The sequence below is a fragment of the Pyrus communis genome, chromosome 5 (assembly GCF_041283825.1).
Source record: "Pyrus communis isolate YQ-2024b chromosome 5, ASM4128382v1, whole genome shotgun sequence".
Taxonomy (NCBI): Eukaryota; Viridiplantae; Streptophyta; class Magnoliopsida; order Rosales; family Rosaceae; genus Pyrus; species Pyrus communis.
In genome coordinates this window covers 20,503,772-20,524,780 of record NC_142569.1, presented here as the reverse complement: position 1 = coordinate 20,524,780, position 21,009 = coordinate 20,503,772, and the positions used below count along the sequence as shown (strand labels likewise).

At 38.7% G+C, this 21,009-nt stretch overlaps 2 protein-coding genes and 1 non-coding gene across 3 annotated transcripts; 1 reads left to right on the top strand and 2 right to left on the bottom strand.

Moving 5' to 3' along the window:
• Positions 1–7,732: 7,732 nt before the first annotated feature.
• On the bottom strand, positions 7,733–7,817 carry TRNAM-CAU (transfer RNA methionine (anticodon CAU)). Its single transcript is given in 2 exon segments — positions 7,733–7,768; positions 7,780–7,817. It is a non-coding gene; the product is annotated as a tRNA-Met (tRNA).
• A 209-nt stretch (positions 7,818–8,026) lies between these two features.
• On the top strand, positions 8,027–13,658 carry LOC137725526 (putative E3 ubiquitin ligase SUD1). Its single transcript, XM_068464245.2, has 9 exons — positions 8,027–8,511; positions 9,255–9,947; positions 10,237–11,004; positions 11,097–11,308; positions 11,420–11,782; positions 12,085–12,245; positions 12,324–12,487; positions 12,579–12,725; positions 12,849–13,658. Exons 1-9 carry the CDS (start codon positions 8,203–8,205, stop codon positions 13,353–13,355), a joined length of 3,324 nt encoding a protein of 1,107 aa, XP_068320346.2. The 5' UTR covers positions 8,027–8,202; the 3' UTR covers positions 13,356–13,658.
• Positions 13,659–14,943: 1,285 nt separating this feature from the next.
• Positions 14,944–20,317, bottom strand: LOC137725527 (polyadenylate-binding protein 2). The gene is made up of 9 exons (XM_068464246.2): positions 19,517–20,317; positions 17,897–18,015; positions 17,125–17,781; positions 16,929–17,006; positions 16,459–16,548; positions 16,110–16,247; positions 15,806–15,979; positions 15,512–15,727; positions 14,944–15,367 (listed from the first exon to the last, which is right to left on the bottom strand). Exons 1-9 carry the CDS (start codon positions 19,773–19,775, stop codon positions 15,122–15,124), a joined length of 1,977 nt encoding a protein of 658 aa, XP_068320347.1. The 5' UTR covers positions 19,776–20,317; the 3' UTR covers positions 14,944–15,121.
• Positions 20,318–21,009: the final 692 nt, after the last annotated feature.

Below are 21,009 nucleotides of genomic sequence, written 5' to 3'. Positions count from 1 at the left end.
ATAAAATCTATCATCGGAAAGAAAAATTAATGGCAAGTGTCACGCATGGTGGAGGTGGGAAGAAGACAAATTAAAGGAGAATAAGACACGAACAGATTACCAAGTTTTGGTGGATCCAATCCAATTGTTTGTGTGTGCGTGTGTGTGTGTGTTTGTGTGTTTGTGAATGTATGGAGTTGGTACGTGCTATAAGTTAGTGGGATGTGTGAGGCAACAAAAGTAGGTACAAAACCTTTGAACAATGATGATGTCGTTAGACGAATCATTACTTGTTTTTGTCCCTACCAAATTTAATTAATTAATAATCTTTGCATTTATTTCGGTAAACTTATGATTATTTAATATAATGCTTTGAGCTTGTCTTAGACTCTTACATTGCCACTAAGATTTTTTTGTGTTGTTAATGTGATTTTTGTTTTATAAGATAATGCTTTGAGCTTGTCTTAGACTCTTACATTGCCACTAAGATTTTTTTGTGTTGTTAATGTGATTTTTGTTTTATAAGATAATTCAAGATATAATATGTAGGTTCTTGAGTGTAGGTTATTTCTTATTGTTATTAATGGCTGAAAGGGACCTCGAACTTCAAAAATTTGAATGAATTGGTGTTATTCATACACCACTTCGTCTTTTGTTGTTGAATTATATTAATTAAAGAGAATCAAACGACATAAATTAATAGTAATTGTGTGTGAATTAAAATGAAGTATGTAGATTAGTTCAAGCCAAACTTGAATTTGACCAGTATATTGAATTGGAACTTTAAATTATAAGAAGTGAATACACTTGGGACATTACACATTTTGGTAGAATTTAAATTCATTCACCTACGACCATCTCTAATGGAAATATCAAATTATTAGTTAATATTGGATTTAATAAGATTTTATTGGACTTTGAAATCAAAGTGTAGTCAATTAGGATTTTAAAAGAAGATTTTAAAAGACATTGAAATCATGGTGTAATCAAAATAGGATTTAAGAGGATTTTAAAATTACATCCAAATTTATGGGTAACCAATTAAGATTTTTATTGATTTTTTTAGAGTGATTATAAATTTATGTGAAGTGTATATAACCACGACCAAAAATAATCACATCTCACCCTCTAGGATTTCAAATCTATATGTTCTTCTAACCCTCTCTCTTCATTCCTCACTTCTCACCCGTCACTGTCATTAATCCTATCTTCTTTGAGTCCAATTATGCCATGTCTCAACACCATGTTAACTTACAGCCCGTCTTCTCCAAACCAGTACCAGAAACACAATCAAACGTCAAATACAACCCACAAAAGAATATAAGAATGGTAGATATAGTTTTGCTAACTCCAAATGTATTTACATACAATGCTATCATTCGTGATCTTTGTATGCCAATAAAGTTTGAGGAAGCATGCTCCATGCTCAAAGTTATGGAATCCAGAGGCTGTGATCCGAATTTTATTGTGTACAACAACTTAGTAAGTTATTTGCAAAATGCTGGAAAACTTGCTTTAGCTTATGAAGTAATAATAGATATAATGGAGAAAGGGCAGTATACCCATCTACTTTCAAAGTTCAAGGAATATAGGAGATGTTAAAGTGGTAAATTCATTTATTTGCAATATTTACTTGTAATCTCATAAGAAGAACTTAACTGATTCAGTTCAGTTAACAATATGTAGCTCCAGGGTATCTGTAATACTCTGATTATTTTTAAATATGTGATACAGTCATGAAATTCAAATTAATTGACGATTATGAAATTTAAACGAGGAGAAATGTGAAATCTCATTCCTGGATTTTAGCATTAAATATTTTGTAGTCGTATTTGGGTTACAACGCATTTATATTTACGGCGTATAATTGTTTCGATAAGTTTAAAAAGATGAAAATGCCCCTAGTTTATCCTTATACGTGGACGTACTTTATCCTTATATGTTTTGCTGTATATCTTGGCATATTTGGATAGAGGTCGATCCTATGAGTGCGTAGGCGAAAACCGTTCGTCAAACAGAGTTATAACGAAAGAGATATAAACGAGAAAAGGTAAAGGCAAATGGTCATTTGACCATTTATTTAGAAGGCTCTAGCTTTGCTGAGCAGTCATATGGGGTGCCACGTGTGTGGCTGTTGTGGAGAGAGGAGAAGAGAAAGGAAGGAAATGAGAGAGTGGACAGGCGAATAGGAAGAGTAAGAAAGAAAAGAAATGAGGGAAAGGAGAAGGAGGGAAGCGGATCCACCCTCGACCCGGTTACTTGCACAACTCGACCCGACGGAAGCCATGAAATTCGAATTGCACCGAGCCACCACCTGGAAACTCATCCCCGATCTATTCTCTCCTAGTTCCATGAAAAACCCAAGCCGTTTTAGCTTTCTTTTCGCGATGAACAAATCCGGCGCACTAGCTAGTGTAGCGACGGTGATCCTCCAATTCTGGAAGCCTCGTAGTTGATCACCACCACTAAGGAACTTCATATGAACCCAGGATCAAGGCCCAAGCCTTGGTTGAGGCGTCAGAGTCCGTTGGATGTTGAATCGAAGCTCACCCTTTTTTGGGTTTTCCGTCGGATTGTGGTGTTTTCAGGCCACTTCTCGGCCAAATTGGACTTCAGCCCATGTATGAAAATTATTCCCCTTGTTGTGTACTACAATTATGTGAAATTTGACATTTTTTAGAGTTAGTCGGAAAATTGGGTATCCATTCATCGGAAACTGCCACTATGACCCATGTATGAAAATTATTCCCTTTGTTGCTTTTTTTTTTTTTAAGCTAAATTCAATATTCTGATTTCATATTTGACATTCGTTTGATGTGATTTGGTTTTTTGAATCTAATATCGTAACGTCCGCCACTTGAATATTTAAAGGATAAACGATTTAAGTATAACGGTGAACTACGAATGGTTTGATCCCCTTTAAGGGTACATATGCAATCTAACAAGGAGGTTAGATGCAGCCATAAAGTAACCAATTTAATGTTTGCATAATTGTCAAGTAAGTTGATTTAACATGAATGATAGAGTAAAGATTAACCATGATTGCATTTTTGGCCTATTACTGTGTTTTGCTTCTGAATAAATTTTGGGTCGTTACAGTATCTCAGTTATGCAATGTATCCACACCTTGTATAAGTTGTCTCCGAAGGAGAAAAGTAATGTATGCACTAATTTGGCTAGGTGCAATTCAATAAGTGTTGGTTAGAAAATGGCTATATATGATAGTCTTTCTCTAAGAAATAATAAACAAGGAATGGGCATTGGTGGTTTCCTTCTTCAATTATCTATATGCGTCAATAAATTAAGATTTGGTTGGTCTCCACTGGATGTGGGTTGACAAAACACGAAAATGAGGAGTAAGGCGATGCCAAATATACAGCGGCAGAAGATGGTTGAAGAGGAAAAAAATGGCTACGAATAATGGGGGAAGAAAAGTTGGAGGAAAGATGTTGATCACAAAAAAAAACAAAAGAAAAATCACTCAAACAACAAGTTGACCTTCTTTTGATGCAAAATCTCAGTATGTTTTGATAGTAACCAATAAAAATCAATCAAAATAATAAATCAAGTCCATAGAAATCCTTAAAAATCAAAATAATAAATCAAGTCCATAGAAATCCTTAAAAATTCATATGGAGTTTGTAGGAGTTTTCAAATCCTATCAAATCTATTACTTTTAAAATCTTTTAAAATCCTCCTATCCTATATTGACTACAGCCCCCTTCGAGTCAAATTCAATTAATGGCTGATGTGGCAATCTGAAATCTTATGTCAAATTTTGTGTTTCTCCAACCGAGTTGTCAAATATTAGTTTTTTTTTTTTATTATTAATGTAGAGCTTTAAATGGTTATATTTATTTAAAAAATTGTTGAAAGAAAATTTTATTGGTTAAAATGTTAGTGGAATAAAGGATCCACTATAAAATTATAACAAAAAAAAAAAAAAAATTGACGTTGATGCCAAATTTGGCTCCTAAACATGAAGGCTTGAAATCCAGTCAGCAAATAACATTTCGGTTGGAAGGATTTTTGATGTCATATATCCATAGTCATATATCCACCTAGGATTTGACATGCTCTATTTTATTATCGAAGGGAATCTGATATAGAGAGCTGTTGTAAAATCAGTTGCATAATATCTTTTGGGAGTTGCCACTTAGTATTACGGTTAGGCCTGACAATTCATGACATGACCCGATAACCCGACATGACACGAAATTAACAGGTGTTCAGGTCGACACGATAATGAATAGGGTCGTTATCAGGTAACTCGATAAGCACCTATTAAGATAACGAGTTGGTTTGGGTATACACATGGATACCACGATACACAATAAGCAAAATATTAATTTTATACCCCTAAAAAAAATACAATAATTATATATATATATATATATATATATATATTAAATTAAAAAAAATTGGTGACCATTGGATTGGCTGAGATTTAATCTCAGCCGTCCATTGTGCATTAGGTTGGAGGCTTTCCTTCTCTTCTCTCTCATTCACTCTAATCTCTCCAGTCTAAACTTACTCTCGTTACAAATTGTTCTTCCCTAAGGTGTTCGTAATCCAACTTCAAATTAAGGCAGCCATGGATGACTCTGAAAGTTTCATGAATAAGATTGGAACTTACATGTACACGGAGTTTGAGAAGTATTGGTCAGAGTACAGTTTGATTTTGGCAATTGCAATCATCTTAGACACTTGTTATAAATTGCATTTTGTGGATTGGGCTTACACAAAGCTTCATGGTGTGAATTCAGTCGAATTTACAAAAGTTAATGACAAATTGAGTGTTCTTTTTGGTGTGTACTTGAAAAAACTTTCGCATCTTGATAATTCAAATACTCTAATGAATTCAGTGTCTTATCATCAAACAAAATATGGAGATGTTCTCTTTGAGGTAACCTAAGTTTGTTTTTATTTACTTTATATATTTGTAATAGTAGTACTATAAAAAGTGTTGATATTATATTTGAAATTGACATGATGCATGATTCTTATTACGTTTTCGTTTTTATTTTTTATGATGTAGGATTTAGATAATAATTACGATGGTTTAAGTTCGATTGAAAAAAATGAATTGCAGAAGTATTTAGAGGATAAAAGAATAGATAAAAAAAGTAGACATAGATGTTCTTTCTTGGTGGCAAATGGAGTGTTTTTATTATTTGATACTTTCTTAGTTAGCATGAGGTGTGCTAACAATTCCCATTTCAACTATTGCATCAGAATTTGCATTTAGTATTGGGGGTAGAGTACTAGATCCATATCGTTGTTCATTGTTACTAGAAACAGTTCAAGCTTTGTTGTGCACGCGAGATTGGCTATTTGGAAAAGGAGCTAATTTATTTTTATATGGTATAGTACTATTGTTTTATTTCTTTTCATAATTATTTTGGTAAACTTCTCATAATTTGAATGGTTTTTAATGTTTGGTTTTTTTTATACTTAGTTTATGCGGAAGAGAGTTCTAACGTGGAAAACCCAATGTTCTAAAAATCGGCCTAGGCGGCCGCCTAGGTGCTAGGCGGAGGTGTGCCAATGCGATTAAGTTCGAATCATTAAGAAAAATCGGGGAGCTGTTAGGCGCCCGCCTAGGTGCTCTGAGGCGGCCTCCTAGGCGCTCTGAGGCGGCCTAGGCGGTCTAAGTAGCTATCCAAGCAGAGTGAAATGGTTTCCTGGGAAGAAATTCCAAACAGAAACCCAAAATCACAAACTCGAATTTAAACTTGAAATTAACATGCAGAGCATGGGTTAAGTTACCTGAGTTTCGAACGGGATTAATTCGAGTTCATGGGACCCCAAGTTCGACGGGTCCCTCACCGGAGCTCCACGCCAGAAGCTCAATTTTCAAAGGTTGTAGCTCGATTCCATTAGAGCAACTCTCACCGAGAACCCCTGCTTGGATTCTCCTACTTTCCATCACAGAATTTAACATGCAAAGGTACCATAGGGATCCCCAGGTTGCGCAAGTCTTGCATTTGGTGGTTTGGGGTCTCGATTTAATTGGAATTTGTGGTGATGATGCTTGGAGCTCTCTTTGGCTATGGTGGTTTAGAAAGAAGGCAGAGAGTTCGAAAGGAGAGAGAGAGAGAGAGAGAGAGAAGAGAACCGGTTTTCAAAAAAAAAAATGATGGTGATGTGTGAGTGATGATAAGAATTGGTGGTTGAATGTGTAGGTTTAGAGAGAGAGAGGGAGAGAGTGATGTGAGAGAGTGGAAAGTGCACGAGAACCTAGGGTTTGTGTGTCAGAGAGAGAGAGAAAATATGTGAGAGAGATGAGACTGATTGATATGAAATGGGGAAGGATGCATGCTCTGACTGGTTTTGGTGCTCAAAAGTTGAAAGTGTCACCAACCCAGATAAAATCATAAATAAAAGACCCATGCTCTAACCGGTTTTGGCTCCAAAGTTCAAAGTAGGACACCAATAAAATCATAAATAAAAGAGAGAGGATTTCGGGGATGATACCAATGGGCGTGGTTTCATTAAGGGATAACTGGCATGGCTTTCTAGTAGTTTCATTATTAACCACCCAACCCATTACTTCAGATTTTTACTTTTATTTTTAAAAAATTTGATATAATCATTCAAAATGTCTTAAGTTATATGACATATGTGCTTAATGTGTTTTTAAATTTTAGACTTGTTGGATACTCTTTTTGTACTTTATCATTCTTTTATTATCTTATCCATGAATTTCATATAAGTATAATTTTTTATGTGTAATATACATTTATTTACAACATATACAAGAAATTAACTTAAATCCGCCTAGATCCGTCCTAGGCGCTAGGTGCTAGCTCGTCACCCGACTAGCGCCCAGATTTTTTTAGAACCTTGGGAAAACCTTACTGAAAACCTCATCAACATAACTCTTGAAGGCAATAGATCAAACCAAAGTTCCAAAACAATTTTCTCATGATGATCGATGAAAATTAAGAATTTTGTAAATATGCAAGTTTTGAGTTCCATTGACAAGGTTTAAACTTTTGAGAAAGACTTCACAACCTTAAAAACAAAAACATTTTCATTTTGCATATCCTTGCACATTTAATATTTTGTAATAGACTAGTAGTGTATGAATGTTTTTTTATTATGCTGTTATTTTCGAGTGTAGATATAGTACTTAAACGATAAATGTGTTTTAATGTTTTGAAGTAATATTTATGTGGCAATGTGTGGTATGTGCAAATTTAAGAAAAAAAAATATATTTTTCTTAACGGGTCAAGTCACTTTACCCGTTAAGATAACAGGTGTTACACAAAAATGACACGAACACGATCCATTTGCCAGACCTAATTATGGTCTAGTGGTATTCCTCTTCATTTGTAAGTGAGAGGCTTAGGTTTGATTATCTCTAAATGCGAATTTGAACTACATTATTGTTAGTTCATTGTGAGACTAGCCCCACCCCCTCCCCTTAGAAAAAAAAATCTTTTGTGAGTTTATTGGGGGTGAGCTCAGAAGGATTTCTAGAATAAATGAAATAACACGATCTGTTTGCCAGGCCTAATTATGGTCTAGTGATATTCCTCTTCACTTGTAAGTGAGAAGCTTAGGTTTGATTATCTCTAAAGGCAAATTTGAACTACAGTATTGCTAGTTCATTATGAGACTAATCTCACCCCCTCCCCTTAGAAAAAAAATCTTTTGTGAGTTTATTGGGGGTGAGCTCAGAATGATTTCTAGAATAAATGAAATATAATTTGCTAAAAAAAATAAATTAAAAAAAAAAAGTTGAAATGGGGTGAGAGAGGCTCGAACTCTCGACCTCAGGATAACTCAGAAGCTATGAGACCTACGCGCTAGCCAACTGCGCCACCACCCCGTGTTGTCAATCTTCTACCCATATCCAATTTCAACCCTGTTGTAAGTTAACCTTAACCTTCAAAGTTAATCACGTCACTCCTGACGTGATGTGTTTCGGGGACCGTCGAAACTTCCCGGTACCAAACGACCTCTACCTCCACACGCGTCCACGTCACCCCCACGAACACCTCCAACGTAAAATCACCGACATACCCCCAAATCAAATAAAGGCCCGCAGGGGCAAAGCCGGAACGTAAAATACACTCCCCGCTAAGATTACCCATCGCCATCTTTTCCCACCACGACCCTAAAACCCACCCATCTTTCGTCATCATTTCAAACGCCCCCACCGAGGACCGATCGACAATACCCAACGCGGACTCCGACCCACCCCTGACCGACCCATGGAGATCGCCCCGGCCCTGCCGCCGTCCGCTGACCGGGACATCCCAATCGATACCGGCAAGGCGTCGTCGTCTCAGGAGAACGAAGCGAGCGCCGCGGCGGCGGCGACGACGACGACCTCGTCTTCGTCGGTGGCGGTCAAGTACGACGATGAGGAAGAGGAGGAGGACGTGTGCCGGATCTGTAGAAACCCGGGCGACGCCGATAACCCGCTCCGGTACCCGTGCGCTTGTAGCGGAAGCATCAAATTTGTCCACCAGGATTGCCTCCTGCAGTGGCTCAATCACAGCAATGCTCGCCAATGCGAGGTTCAATTCTCTCTCTCTCTCTCTCTGTGATTGGATTTTGTTGAATTTTGTCCATTTCGGTCTCTGTGGGTGATTGAATTGGTGTCTGCAATCCCTAAAATTTTCAGATAAGAGTTTGGAATTGATTAGATTAGGGTTCTAGGGTTTATTTTACCCCTTTTGTTTATGATATTGGTAAGGGAGTCAAGCGGTGTCGTTTTGAGTAATCAAAACGAAGTTGAGCTTTTTATTCAACTCTGAAATCATTTTCCTGTTAGTTCATCATTGTATTATGGGGGTCTTAACTCAACCATATGATATGAGAACCACAAGATTATTGTATGCTAGTGTGCATGGGAGTGCTTCCGTTTACTAGATAGAAAACGAAAACGAAAGAGCAAGATATATTTGAAATTTGTTTAGGATTGTGTGGTGGGAGGCAATGGTTTAGAGAAGAAAAAATATCATTGTGTTAGTAAGAAGCTAAACTCCAGCATTACGCCCAAGTTCGAAGGGCAGAAGTTGCTACGTGTTAATATCCTAGCGGAGGTTTGTGAACTGTTTTGAGCTTATACCATTTATCTTGGACCTTGAATAATTTTTAATGACGCATCTAATCAAGATACAAGTTGCGTTGGATTTCATTGGGAGCTCCAACATTGTTTCTTATCTTTTTCAAATTGTCATTCTATCTGTGCTTAAGCTTATTGGTGATTTAATTTTTATGTTCTCGGGAGCTCATGATTACTTTACATGCATTGCAGGTTTGCAAGCATGCATTTTCGTTCTCTCCGGTTTATGCTGAGAATGCCCCTGCAAGGCTTCCTTTTCAAGAGTTTGTAGTTGGGATGGCAATGAAAACTTGCCATGTTCTGCAATTCTTTCTGCGCCTTGGTTTTGTGCTTTCTGTTTGGCTCCTCATTATACCTTTTATTACATTTTGGATATGGCGGTTGGCTTTTGTGAGGAGTTTTGGTGAAGCTCAGAGATTATTCCTTAGTCATTTATCCACTACAGTAATCCTTACCGATTGTCTGCATGGGTTCCTACTTTCTGCTAGCATTGTGTTTATTTTTCTCGGGGCCACTTCTCTGAGGGATTACTTCAGGCATTTACGTGAGCTAGGAGGACAGGATGCTGACAGAGAAGATGAAGGGGAAAGAAATGGTGCCCGTCCTGCAAGGAGAGCTCCTGGACAAGCTAACAGGAACTTTGTTGGTGATGTGAATGGGGAAGATGCTGCTGGAGCACAAGGGATTGCTGGAGCAGGTCAAATGATTAGAAGGAATGCAGAAAATGTTGCTGCTCGGTGGGAGATGCAGGCAGCTCGTCTTGAGGCTCATGTGGAACAGATGTTTGATGGTCTGGATGATGCTGATGGCGCTGAGGATGTACCGTTTGATGAGCTCGTTGGCATGCAGGGACCTGTATTTCATTTAGTTGAAAATGCATTCACTGTAAGTTTTCGTTTTGCTCTTTTTCTCCTTCTTCTGTAGATTATGTTTTCTGATAATTAGTTAATGCTCTTATATTTCTATTTTTAGGTTGTTCTCTCTTTTTTATTGTCTTTCTCGTTTTGTTTCTGATTGCTCTGGCAACTATAGCTTGTTTATGCATCTGTATTGTGTGTGCTAATTGGTTGAGGTCAATTTTCAGTGGTAGTGGCTCATTTAGGAGTCTATGTTGTTTAAGGATTTTTTATGTAATTTGTATTAATGCATTGAATGGTTCCAATTCTTTCTTCAGGTTCTGGCCAGCAATATGATATTCCTTGGCGTAGTAATCTTTGTGCCTTTCTCAATTGGTCGGATAATACTCTATCATTTGTCTTGGCTTTTCTCCACTGCTACTCGTCCAGTATTGTCAACGGTCATGCCACTCACAGAGTCAGCCCTTTCCTTGGCAAATGTGACATTGAAGAATGCATTAACGGCCGTAACAAATTTATCATCTGAAAGCCAACAAAGCGGTATGGTCGGCCAGGTTGAAGAGACCCTGAAAGCAAACATGAGTGGACTAAATGAGGTAGCAAACAATATAAGTTCACCACTTTCAGCAGACTTCCTGAAAGGGGCAACGCTTGGGACATCAAGGCTGTCTGATGTTACAACTCTTGCTATTGGATACATGTTTATATTCTCCCTAGTTTTCTTCTACCTTGGCATTGTTGCTTTGATTCGGTACACTAGGGGTGAGCCATTGACTTTGGGAAGGTTCTATGGTATTGCTTCTATGGCAGAGACAATTCCATCTCTCTTCAGGCAGTTCTTGGCAGCAATGAGGCATTTGATGACTATGATTAAGGTTGCATTTCTTCTAGTCATTGAACTGGGGGTATTTCCATTGATGTGTGGATGGTGGCTAGATGTTTGCACAATAAGGATGTTTGGGAAGTCCATGTCTCACAGGGTTCAGTTCTTCTCAGCATCTCCCTTAGCCAGTTCACTGGTCCATTGGGTTGTTGGAATTGTATACATGCTACAAATAAGCATATTCGTCAGTCTTCTTCGAGGGGTATTGTTCTTTGCCATTTTAGTTGTATGGCTAATTTGCTTTTCCAAACACCAGTTTTACATGTATTTTTTTGTCCTATGTTCTTCCTGCAGGTTCTGCGTAATGGAGTTCTTTATTTCCTTAGAGATCCAGCTGATCCAAACTACAATCCCTTCCGCGATCTTATTGATGATCCGGTGCACAAACATGCTCGCAGGGTCCTGTTATCTGTTGCGGTGTATGGGAGTTTAATTGTGATGCTGGTGTTTTTACCAGTTAAACTAGCTATGCGGATGGCACCTTCCATTTTTCCTCTTGACATCTCGTAAGATGACCCTCTATTCTTCCTTGTCACTTATTATTCTCTAACTGCTGTGATATTTTTGATATTTTATATTGTTCTCTAACTTGTGCCTTACTTTTTTCCCATTGGCAGGGTGTCGGACCCATTTACTGAAATTCCTGCGGACATGCTTCTTTTTCAAATATGTATTCCATTCGCCATTGAGCATTTCAAATTAAGGACAACGATTAAATCCCTCCTCCGTTATTGGTTTACGGCAGTTGGTTGGGCACTTGGTTTAACGGATTTCTTACTGCCCAGACCTGAGGACAATGGTGCTCAGGAAAATGGAAATGCAGAGCCAGGTAGACAGGATAGAGTACAGGTTCAACTAGGGGTACATGATCAGGCTTTGGTGGCACTTCCAGGTGCTGATGATCCTAATGCGGGCATTCTTGCATCAGGGGACTCAATTGTCGCAGAAGAGGATGACACAGATGAACAATCTGATTCTGAGTAAGTTTAGAGAATCCTTACAAATTGATTTCATTCGGATCCTATCTTTTATTATTGCAGGCTGATTTTCAAGAATTGTCCTTATTGTGCCTACCTGAATCTAATTTTCTTGGTTTGCTTTCCTGCTTTGAGATAGAAAACTTGTAAAAAAATTGCAGCTGTTCTTACTAAACAATTTTACGTCTTGACATCCTTTTTTTTCATATTCCTGCCTGCATCTTTGAACTGTGTTGTTTTAATTGATTTTGTTAACCAGTTTTACGTCTTCTAGTTACTAATATCTTTTTCTTTTTGTCTTTCAGAAGGTACAGTTTTGTGCTTCGCATTGTACTCTTGTTGGTTGTGGCTTGGATGACGTTACTTGTCTTCAACTCTGCCTTAATAGTCGTACCAACCTCACTTGGAAGGGCAATTTTCAATGTCATTCCTTTTCTCCCTATAACACATGGAATCAAGTGCAATGGTAATTTCTCTTCTAAACATTACGTTTCATACATCTGAGATACAACTGCTGAATTTTCATACCCTTTGTTTTTTTTAGATTTGTATGCTTTCATCATTGGAAGCTACATAATATGGACTGCTGTGGCCGGAGTAAGATACTCAATTGAGCATATTCGAACAAAGAGGGTTGCAGTTCTGTTAGGCCAGATCTGGAAGTGGTGTGCCATTGTTATCAAGAGTTCCGCACTTTTGTCAATATGGGTAAGAATCATTTGGTTTTTTACTCCTATAAATCCGTGTTTTATATCAGGTTCGTATGTGTTTTCATTCTGACATACATTTATTGTTTCAGATTTTTGTCATTCCGGTATTGATTGGGCTGCTCTTTGAGCTTCTGGTGATCGTGCCAATGCGTGTGCCTGTTGATGAAAGCCCAGTGTTCTTGCTTTACCAGGACTGGGCATTGGGCCTTATTTTTCTCAAGATATGGACTAGACTGGTACGTGGTCTTATAAAATAACCTGTTGCATAATCTGTGCAACTTCTTTACGTTGAGGATTTTCTATCGCAAAGTAGTTTGGTTTTTATTTTTATCGCTGGTGCTTGTTATGCACTTCTGCAGGTTATGTTGGATCACATGATGCCACTGGTGGATGAAACGTGGCGGGTAAAGTTCGAAAGGGTGAGGGAAGACGGTTTCTCTAGGCTGCAAGGGCTTTGGGTGCTTCGCGAGATTGTATTCCCAATCATAATGAAGTTGTTGACTGCCCTGTGTGTGCCTTACGTACTTGCCAGAGGGCTATTTCCTGTTCTCGGTTACCCATTAGTGGTGAATTCAGCAGTTTATCGGTTTGCCTGGCTGGGATGCCTTTGCTTTAGCCTGTTGTGCTTTTGCGCCAAGAGATTCCATGTCTGGTTCACCAACCTTCACAACTCAATACGTGACGACCGGTATCTGGTTGGTCGTAGGCTTCATAACTTTGGAGAAGCCGTCGAAGAGAAGCAAAACGAAGCAGGGACATCCTCGGAAGTGCAGGGCTCTAACTTCGAGACCAACGGGCTAATCCGGTACGACCGAGAAGTTGATATAGGACTCCGGCTAAGGCACGTTAACCGAGTTGATGCCTGATTTCTTAGACAAATCAGTAGGAGGCCTTGGTCTTAATCGATGCCGGTTTATGAAGCTTTAGATATAAACGTCCCGATTTAGTACTGGCTGGTTTTGAACGTCGCCTCCGTGGGATGTGGACGGTAACAAACGGTATTCAGGTATCCTGTTGTTAGAGTTGTCTTCGAGTTTGTGCATATAATGCTTTCTTAAAATAGTAAATTAGAGTACATGAATGCAAAATTGTCTTATAAACTCACATGTTTTTACCTCGCGTTTAGTTATCGTCCATTGTTGGGTGTTAACACCCATCAATTATTCGCCTGTCATGCTCTAATTGATTTTTAGTTATGAAATTGCTTTGTTGCCCCTCGCATTACAAACATCGACAATGCGTTTCTAAAATACTGGGATTGAAATTATTTTTCATAAAATATAGAAATTTATCTGAGGTTTAATTGTAATAATTTGGTATTGTACTCTTCGTTTATTGTGTCGCACTTTCTTCACTGGAATACAAGCGTACAGTAATGATAACAGTCGTTGTATGGGCACGTCTCGGTTCGGTCCGGTTTCATCCTCACATCTGAACTGAAATCGAGAAATATCAATAGTTCAGCTTGGTGCGGTTCACTTAAATTTATTTCTGAAACTGTATTGTTCGATTCAGGACGGTTACAGTTCGGTTCACGCCAGTTCATGGTTCTGAATAATAAATTGTTTGAATCTTGCAAACATATATTTAGAGCACAAAAAAAAGTCAACGGATTTTTATACTAAAAGATGGTAATTGAATCACACATCGAAATACATGCATGACCCTTCATAAGTGATGAACTACAACAGAAGAATATTTATGCCCACCCCTAAATATACCAAAAACTGAACGAGAAAATGAAGACAACAATCAATAGATCAAAAATGGATCGAGAAAATGAAGACAGCTGAATTTATGACTCCTCGCATAATAAATGATTTATGACACGAGTACAATATTAACACATCTCGTGCCAATAACACAAAGACATGCGTTAGTCTCCCCATGTTCTTATATCACTAACACGTAAGCCACCGTGATGGTGTTCGCGTGTCATAAAAATTGCTCTCCCTTGCACAGTTATTTTAAATTTACATCAAGAATCAATACCTAGCATCCCAACAGCCATACAAGTCTCTTGTTGTTTCAGTCGTGTTATCAGATCCAAATTTTTTCCTTTCGTATCGTCCCCCATCAATTCTACTAATTTTTAAGTTTTTAAAGTCCAGTTTAGATGTGTAAAAACCACAACCCAACTGCTCGGCTGAGCAGACTCCACATCCTGAAGACGTATGGGGAAAAGGAAGCCAGAATCTTTCCCGACTCGCCGCCGTAATCCCATGATCTTCTCTTGACAATACTTGGAACAATTTTACGTTCAAACCCACATCAAATTCAATCACAGGAAATGTAATTTGCAGAGTTGAAATTGTTACAGCCAGAGCAAGTCAAGTCTTGCATATGAAAAAAAATATACTCGGATCATTTGGTGCTGCTGTAAATTGCTCTGGCCATGTAACAATTTCACTCTGGAGACAACACTTCTCAGCGCCATTCATTGGCACAAAATAATAAGGAAAGCAATATGTGCATAGAAGTATTTATGCATAAACGTCACAATCTCAAAATAAACTCCGAAAGCTCACGGAAATAGACCAAAACCAGCTTCTAACTGCGCAAGAAACTTCTCAAACTAATCCAAACCACACCCTACAAGTATCTCAATCCATGATTCCGAAGAGAAAAACTCTCAAGAAACAAGGTTTTCATTGAGTGACAATGAGCCAAGTTGATCAGCTGCATTGCCAGCTTGCTGTTGCTGAGCAACGTTCCTCAGAACATCCATAGCCTCAGCTACCTTTGCCTTCAAAGCTTCAGGCGACTCGAGCAAATGAAGAACTTCAGTCTGATCCATCTCCAGAAGCATGCCGGTAACCTTTGCTGCATTGTCAGGTTCCAGCTGTTCCACGAGCGGGTAAAGATTCTCACCCAGCATCTGCAAATTTCGCCCAACAGACGATTTAATAATAGGCATACAGCATAGTTGAAGAGGATGTATGAAAAGCACTAGGAACTAAATTTACAGAAACTATATTTCCATCTCAGGACAATGAATGGACAAAGAAACACAAAAGCATACCGTTCTTTGCTGCTCTGGTGTGGCATTTGCAAGAGCAGTAGCCAAGGCCCCTATTGGAATTGTTGGCTGCGACAGTGCTGCATCACGGATAGGCATGCCACCACCGCCGCTGATGTCATATGGAACAGAAAACATGCCTCCAGGAACACCAGGCATGGGACCATCAGGTATACCGCGACCTGATGGGTAGCGGTAGATACGCCCCCTTGGTAGCATCTGTCAGTAAAAGGTCATCAGAATGTATGTTAACAAATAAAAATACTAAAGACTACATCAGGACAACATGCATCCAACCTGCTGTTGCATCATGGGAACTGGTTGCTGGTTTTGCTGGACAGAACCTCCACGTCTGCCACCAGGACGCTGCCCTTGCTGCCCCTGCTGAACCATTGGCACAAAGAAATTTGGCATTGGAGCCCCACCAGGCCTCATACCAGGAACAAGCTGCTGCTGATACCCAAATCCAGGCTACAAAAGAAAAATAAATAAAAATACAAAAAGTAAGGTAATTGGGGTAACACTTTAAATCTGTGTCCAATCATGCAAGTACATAATCAAAACCTGAAACATAATCATGCAAGAATCTGAAATTCTTTACCTGGGAGGGAATGATGGCAGGTGGGCCTTGACCATAGAATATTTGTTGTCCAAGACCTGGACCACCAGGAGGGTACATTGGCATACGAGAAGCAACTGGAGGTGCCATTGCAACTGGCCGCATTTGAGAAAACTGAGCCTGTGCAAGCAGCAAATGTCCATAACACAACAATACTAAAACGACAGTGCCACATGTTAAATAGTACAAGTATCTTCGAGATATTTTAGTCTGCACCCCACATTAAGGATCTTGTCGGAACATAACTTGTTGCATATGGAAGAACTATTTATCAATTGATGTTAGGCCAAACTTAAAGTATGATGTGCTGGAAGACAAATATAAGGCATACCTGTAGCCTTGCTCTTCTATCTTCTTTTCGTTGTGCAAGTGCAACATACAGAGGTTTGCTTACAATCATCTTTCCATTCATCTCCAATAGCTATAAAACAATAACAAAAATAAAATTTTATTTCTTTAACAGTAACAAGAATTTATGTGCTGGTCTTTCTGTTTATCTCCCATTCTGCGCATCCCACCCAAATTTATTTTCACTAAACACTATTATTGAGGAATAAAAGGTGCGCATACGCGCTCACAGACACACATTACCCATAAGAGCCCCCATATTCTACAATATTCATAAATCCTAACCCCTAATTTTTTTTGTGGGTTAAAAGATGAGGGCAACCATGAATCTCACTACCCATGGTTGGTCATGGCAGCAAGATTAAAATGTTGTCCTTCTACAAAACCAAAATGAGGGAAGTTGGAATAAGACTATAGAAGCACTATGTTAACCCACGCAGGAAATCAACTTACAGCTCTATTTGCCTCTTCAGGAGTTGAGAATGCAACAAAACCTGATCCCCTACTAACTCCACTAGGGTCTCGCATGACCTGATCACATGTCAACAAAAAAAAAATCATGTTAGGCCATACCAATACAAAACGATGATGGTTATCACACAAGTGCATTGCACTTTGCAATTCAAAACAGGGTCTACACAATACACACCTTGCATGAGGTAATAGTCCCAAATGGAGAGAATAACTCCAGAAGTTTATCATCAGCTATAGTATCATCCAAATTTTTAACATACAAGTTCGCGCCTTGATACTTGTCTGCAGCCTCTTTCATACTCTGTTCAAATCGTTGTTTCAATTCATTTTCCCTTTCAGATTTCTTCTGGGCCTTCCCAACATACCACTCCTTATCATCAAATTTCTTTCCATTCAGAGCCTCAACAGCTCTAGCAGCATCTTCAGCCTTTTCAAAATTGACGAACCCAAAGCACTTTGATTTTCCATCTCCATCCCTCATCACAACTTCACTAGTGGTTATCCCAAATTCAGAAAAAACTTTTTTCAAATCTTCCTCAGTAGTTGACTCTGATAGATTCTTTACATAAACATTGTTGAATCTTGACTTGTCAGCAGTACTGTCCCTTTCCTGCTTCCGGAGGAAAGGACCAACAAAAACTTGCTTATCATTCAAAAGCATACCATTCAACTTCTCTATAGCCTTTTGGGCAGCTTCTTCATTGTCAAATTGTACAAAGCCATAGCCTTTTGACTGGCCAACGGAGTCTGTAGCCACCTTGCAAGAAAGGATGTTTCCAAATGCAGAAAATGTATCATGCAAGGCTTTGTGATCAATAGCTTTGTCCAAATTCTGGAAAAAATTAATGCAAGTAGAGGTGTCAGGAAGGATATAAGACAAGTAAAACTAAAGACAACCATGACATGAAAGTATAATGGTGCTGCATAAAAAGTTAAAAAAGGAATACCTTAATAAATATGTTGCCAGACCCACTTTTGCGAATACTAGGATCACGATGAGAGTACATAATCCTAATGGGCCTTCCATTCACAGGAGTAAAGTTCAACACATCCAAAGCCCTAGCAGCTGCCATCAATTCCAACTAAAGATGTAAGTAAGATCAAAAGAAAAAAGAGTACTGACTAATCTAACACAACAAAGGAAGGGAAAAAAATACTAGGTATCTCTAATCTCTATTTCAAGAACAAAACATAAGATTGCATGTATGTATGAAGCTACTTATGAGGCACATGTTACTGTAAAAGGTTTCTGTCAAACCTTTTCAACTCAATCCTCATGTTAATAAAAATCATAAGACAAAACAAAAATAACTCATGGTCCTAAGAAAATTGACACATAGCTGAATGAATAAGAGCAAGCATCCCAACTGATCCATGTTTTCAAGCTGTAATTTCAACTTTTTTCTTCTTGAAAAAGATACTGTACAAAAATCTTTCCAGCAAGTGCTGCTTAAATATAATTGTTCATTGGCACAATTGTTTACAGGAAACCAAAGTATCCCCCTTTTTTGGTTTCTAATCACGACGGCCTCCACATGATATAGAAAAATTCAAAGTAAAATTTTAAGAGAGGCCTTAGAATATCCATCTAAACTGATCTTTGCGTGCAACAAAACTATAAAACCATGAAATAAAGCCAAAGAATTAAAACCTTTATTATCTCAGCCATAAAAGATAGGTAAGGGGACAAATTATCACCTAATAACAAAAGGTAACAATGAATCTTCCAAATTTATTCCATGTAACACCAATCAGATTATTCAAAGAGTAGCATGAGCATGGAAAATAAGGACACACTCTTAAAATATAAGCCGTTTTTGGGTCCGAGAATAAGCCTAAATATAGACCTAAACTACCTATTCCTAGTTCATACAGTGAGCTCATTGGGTAAATGAAAGGTCCTTTGCTAGAACGAACCATTATACAACAGTAGCTTAATGCAACTAGGTGCACGTCATATTCTTTCTTGTCCAAACCAAAATTGGAGCCTTTACTGAAGACCCAACTGAAAGTCGTAAAGCATAACCAGAAAACTTGTACAAGAGTCATCATCACAGCCAGAATCTCAACATTACAAACCTCGCCAACAGGCACCAATTCATAATCACTTAAACGCATCGGCAGGAAGGAAAACTTAATGACAAAAATAAGCACATTGCCAAATTTGAAACGTCGGTTCATAGGCAATCACAATTATACCAAACAATAAACACATGCTTGTATTCACTTTCCCCACCTAACAACAATCCCTGTTTGCAAACACTAAAGCTCTTAACAAGCAACACGTGGGCACATATCCATCACTTAGTTTCGTTTTAATTTGACACTTAATCGAATAAGCACAGTTAAACACAATCGGATCCACTCACCACACCTAAAAATTGTAACTTTCAGATAATAAACACGATATTGAGCTGAGTTTACTTAGCCTCCGCAGCTGCCAATCCCGCATGCACAAACAAATCTTAATTAAGCATCCCTAATCAGCTATTAATAAGAAAAACCCATGATTTAAATCACATAATTGAGCTTAAAAATCCATAATAAAGTGAATCAAAACCACTAACCATCTTGTGGGTTGGCGAAATTCACATAGCCATAGCCAAGCGACCTCCGGGTGGACAAGTCCCTGCAAACCCTAACCGAAACCACCTGACCCAGCTGGTTGAACAGGTCGTAGAGCTGCGAATCGGTGACGTTGGGGTCAAGATCGCCAACGTAAAGCGACGTCGTCACGAACTGGTTGGCTCCTCCGCCACCGTTCGCCGCAGCCGCCGCTGCCGCCGCGTTCGCATTCTGAGCCGGGACCTGCTGAACTTGCGCCATCTTCAACAGACAAAAAAACTAATTTTTTTTCCTTTTTTCAAATATTTCAATTTTTTTTTCTTTCGTTTTTTAGATAATCCTCCCTCTCCTCTTTCTACTGAACGCTCTCCAACTGCTCGATAAAATTCCGCTGAGAAAAAAATAAAATAAAAGACTCGATTTTTTTTTTTTTTTTTTTTTGGGTTTATTGGGTAGGGAGGAGAGGGAAGGGAGTGGAGGGATAAATAGTCGGAGATCCGCCGGTGGGCGGCGGCGCGTGAGTGGGAGAGGAGAGAGATGTGGAGCGAGAAAGAGGAGGAGAGAAAATAGGAGAGATGGTTTTCATTCCTGCTGCGGGCAGCTGGAACTGCACTAAAGGACTAGGACTCGCGGCTGTGAGAGTTGATGTAGTGGGTGAGCTTGCGTGAGCCCTTGGATGATACGAGGGATGCGATCTGGACTGTTGTTTTGGAGGAAGTGAGCCCGCGAAGACGAGTTCGCTTGTGGGAGATCAACGGCTGGGATGCGCGAAAAGTGAGTTGTGAGGTACAACTACCGGTAACGATAGATTTTTTAGATGAGGTAGGTTTTGTCTCTGTGGGGTTGGCGTGGGGGCCGTCGGGTGGCGTGTGAGCGCGTCAGACGTAGGTTTATTGTGGAGTCAAAACACAACGCATTGATTAATGTTTAGACTTCATCGGACGGACGAAATGAGTAGTATAATTTAGTAGTATTTATTTTCATTTGTAAAAAAGAGGTTTAAAGTTTGATTCTGATCAAAATCGAATTTGAACCATATTATTGCTATTCATTATGTGACTAAGCTCACCTCCTCTCCCTAATAATATCGTGAAGGGTGATGTTATCTACACATCTGTTTTTATCTCTCACACATTTATCAATTTCAAGTCATCGGATCAAATTAACTTAAGAATATTAATGGACAAAAATTACAAGAGTGTGTGGGAGATAAAAAATGATGTGTGAATAGCACTATCCATTTGTCAAGGATGGGTTTGGTTTATTCGATTCAATTTTTGCAAACTGAAAATCAAATCGAAATTACTATTTGGTTTGGTTGGTTCAATTTGTATAATTTGTATCTCAATTCGATTTGGTTTCGGATTTAAAAAAAAAAAAAAAAAATCTTTTTAACCTAGTAATTGGAGAGAAATGAAGAAAAAAAATCTAGAAATTGGATGAGGAAGATCTCCTATTTGTGCTTGCTCGCATATCATGGTGCATCAGAGGGCAG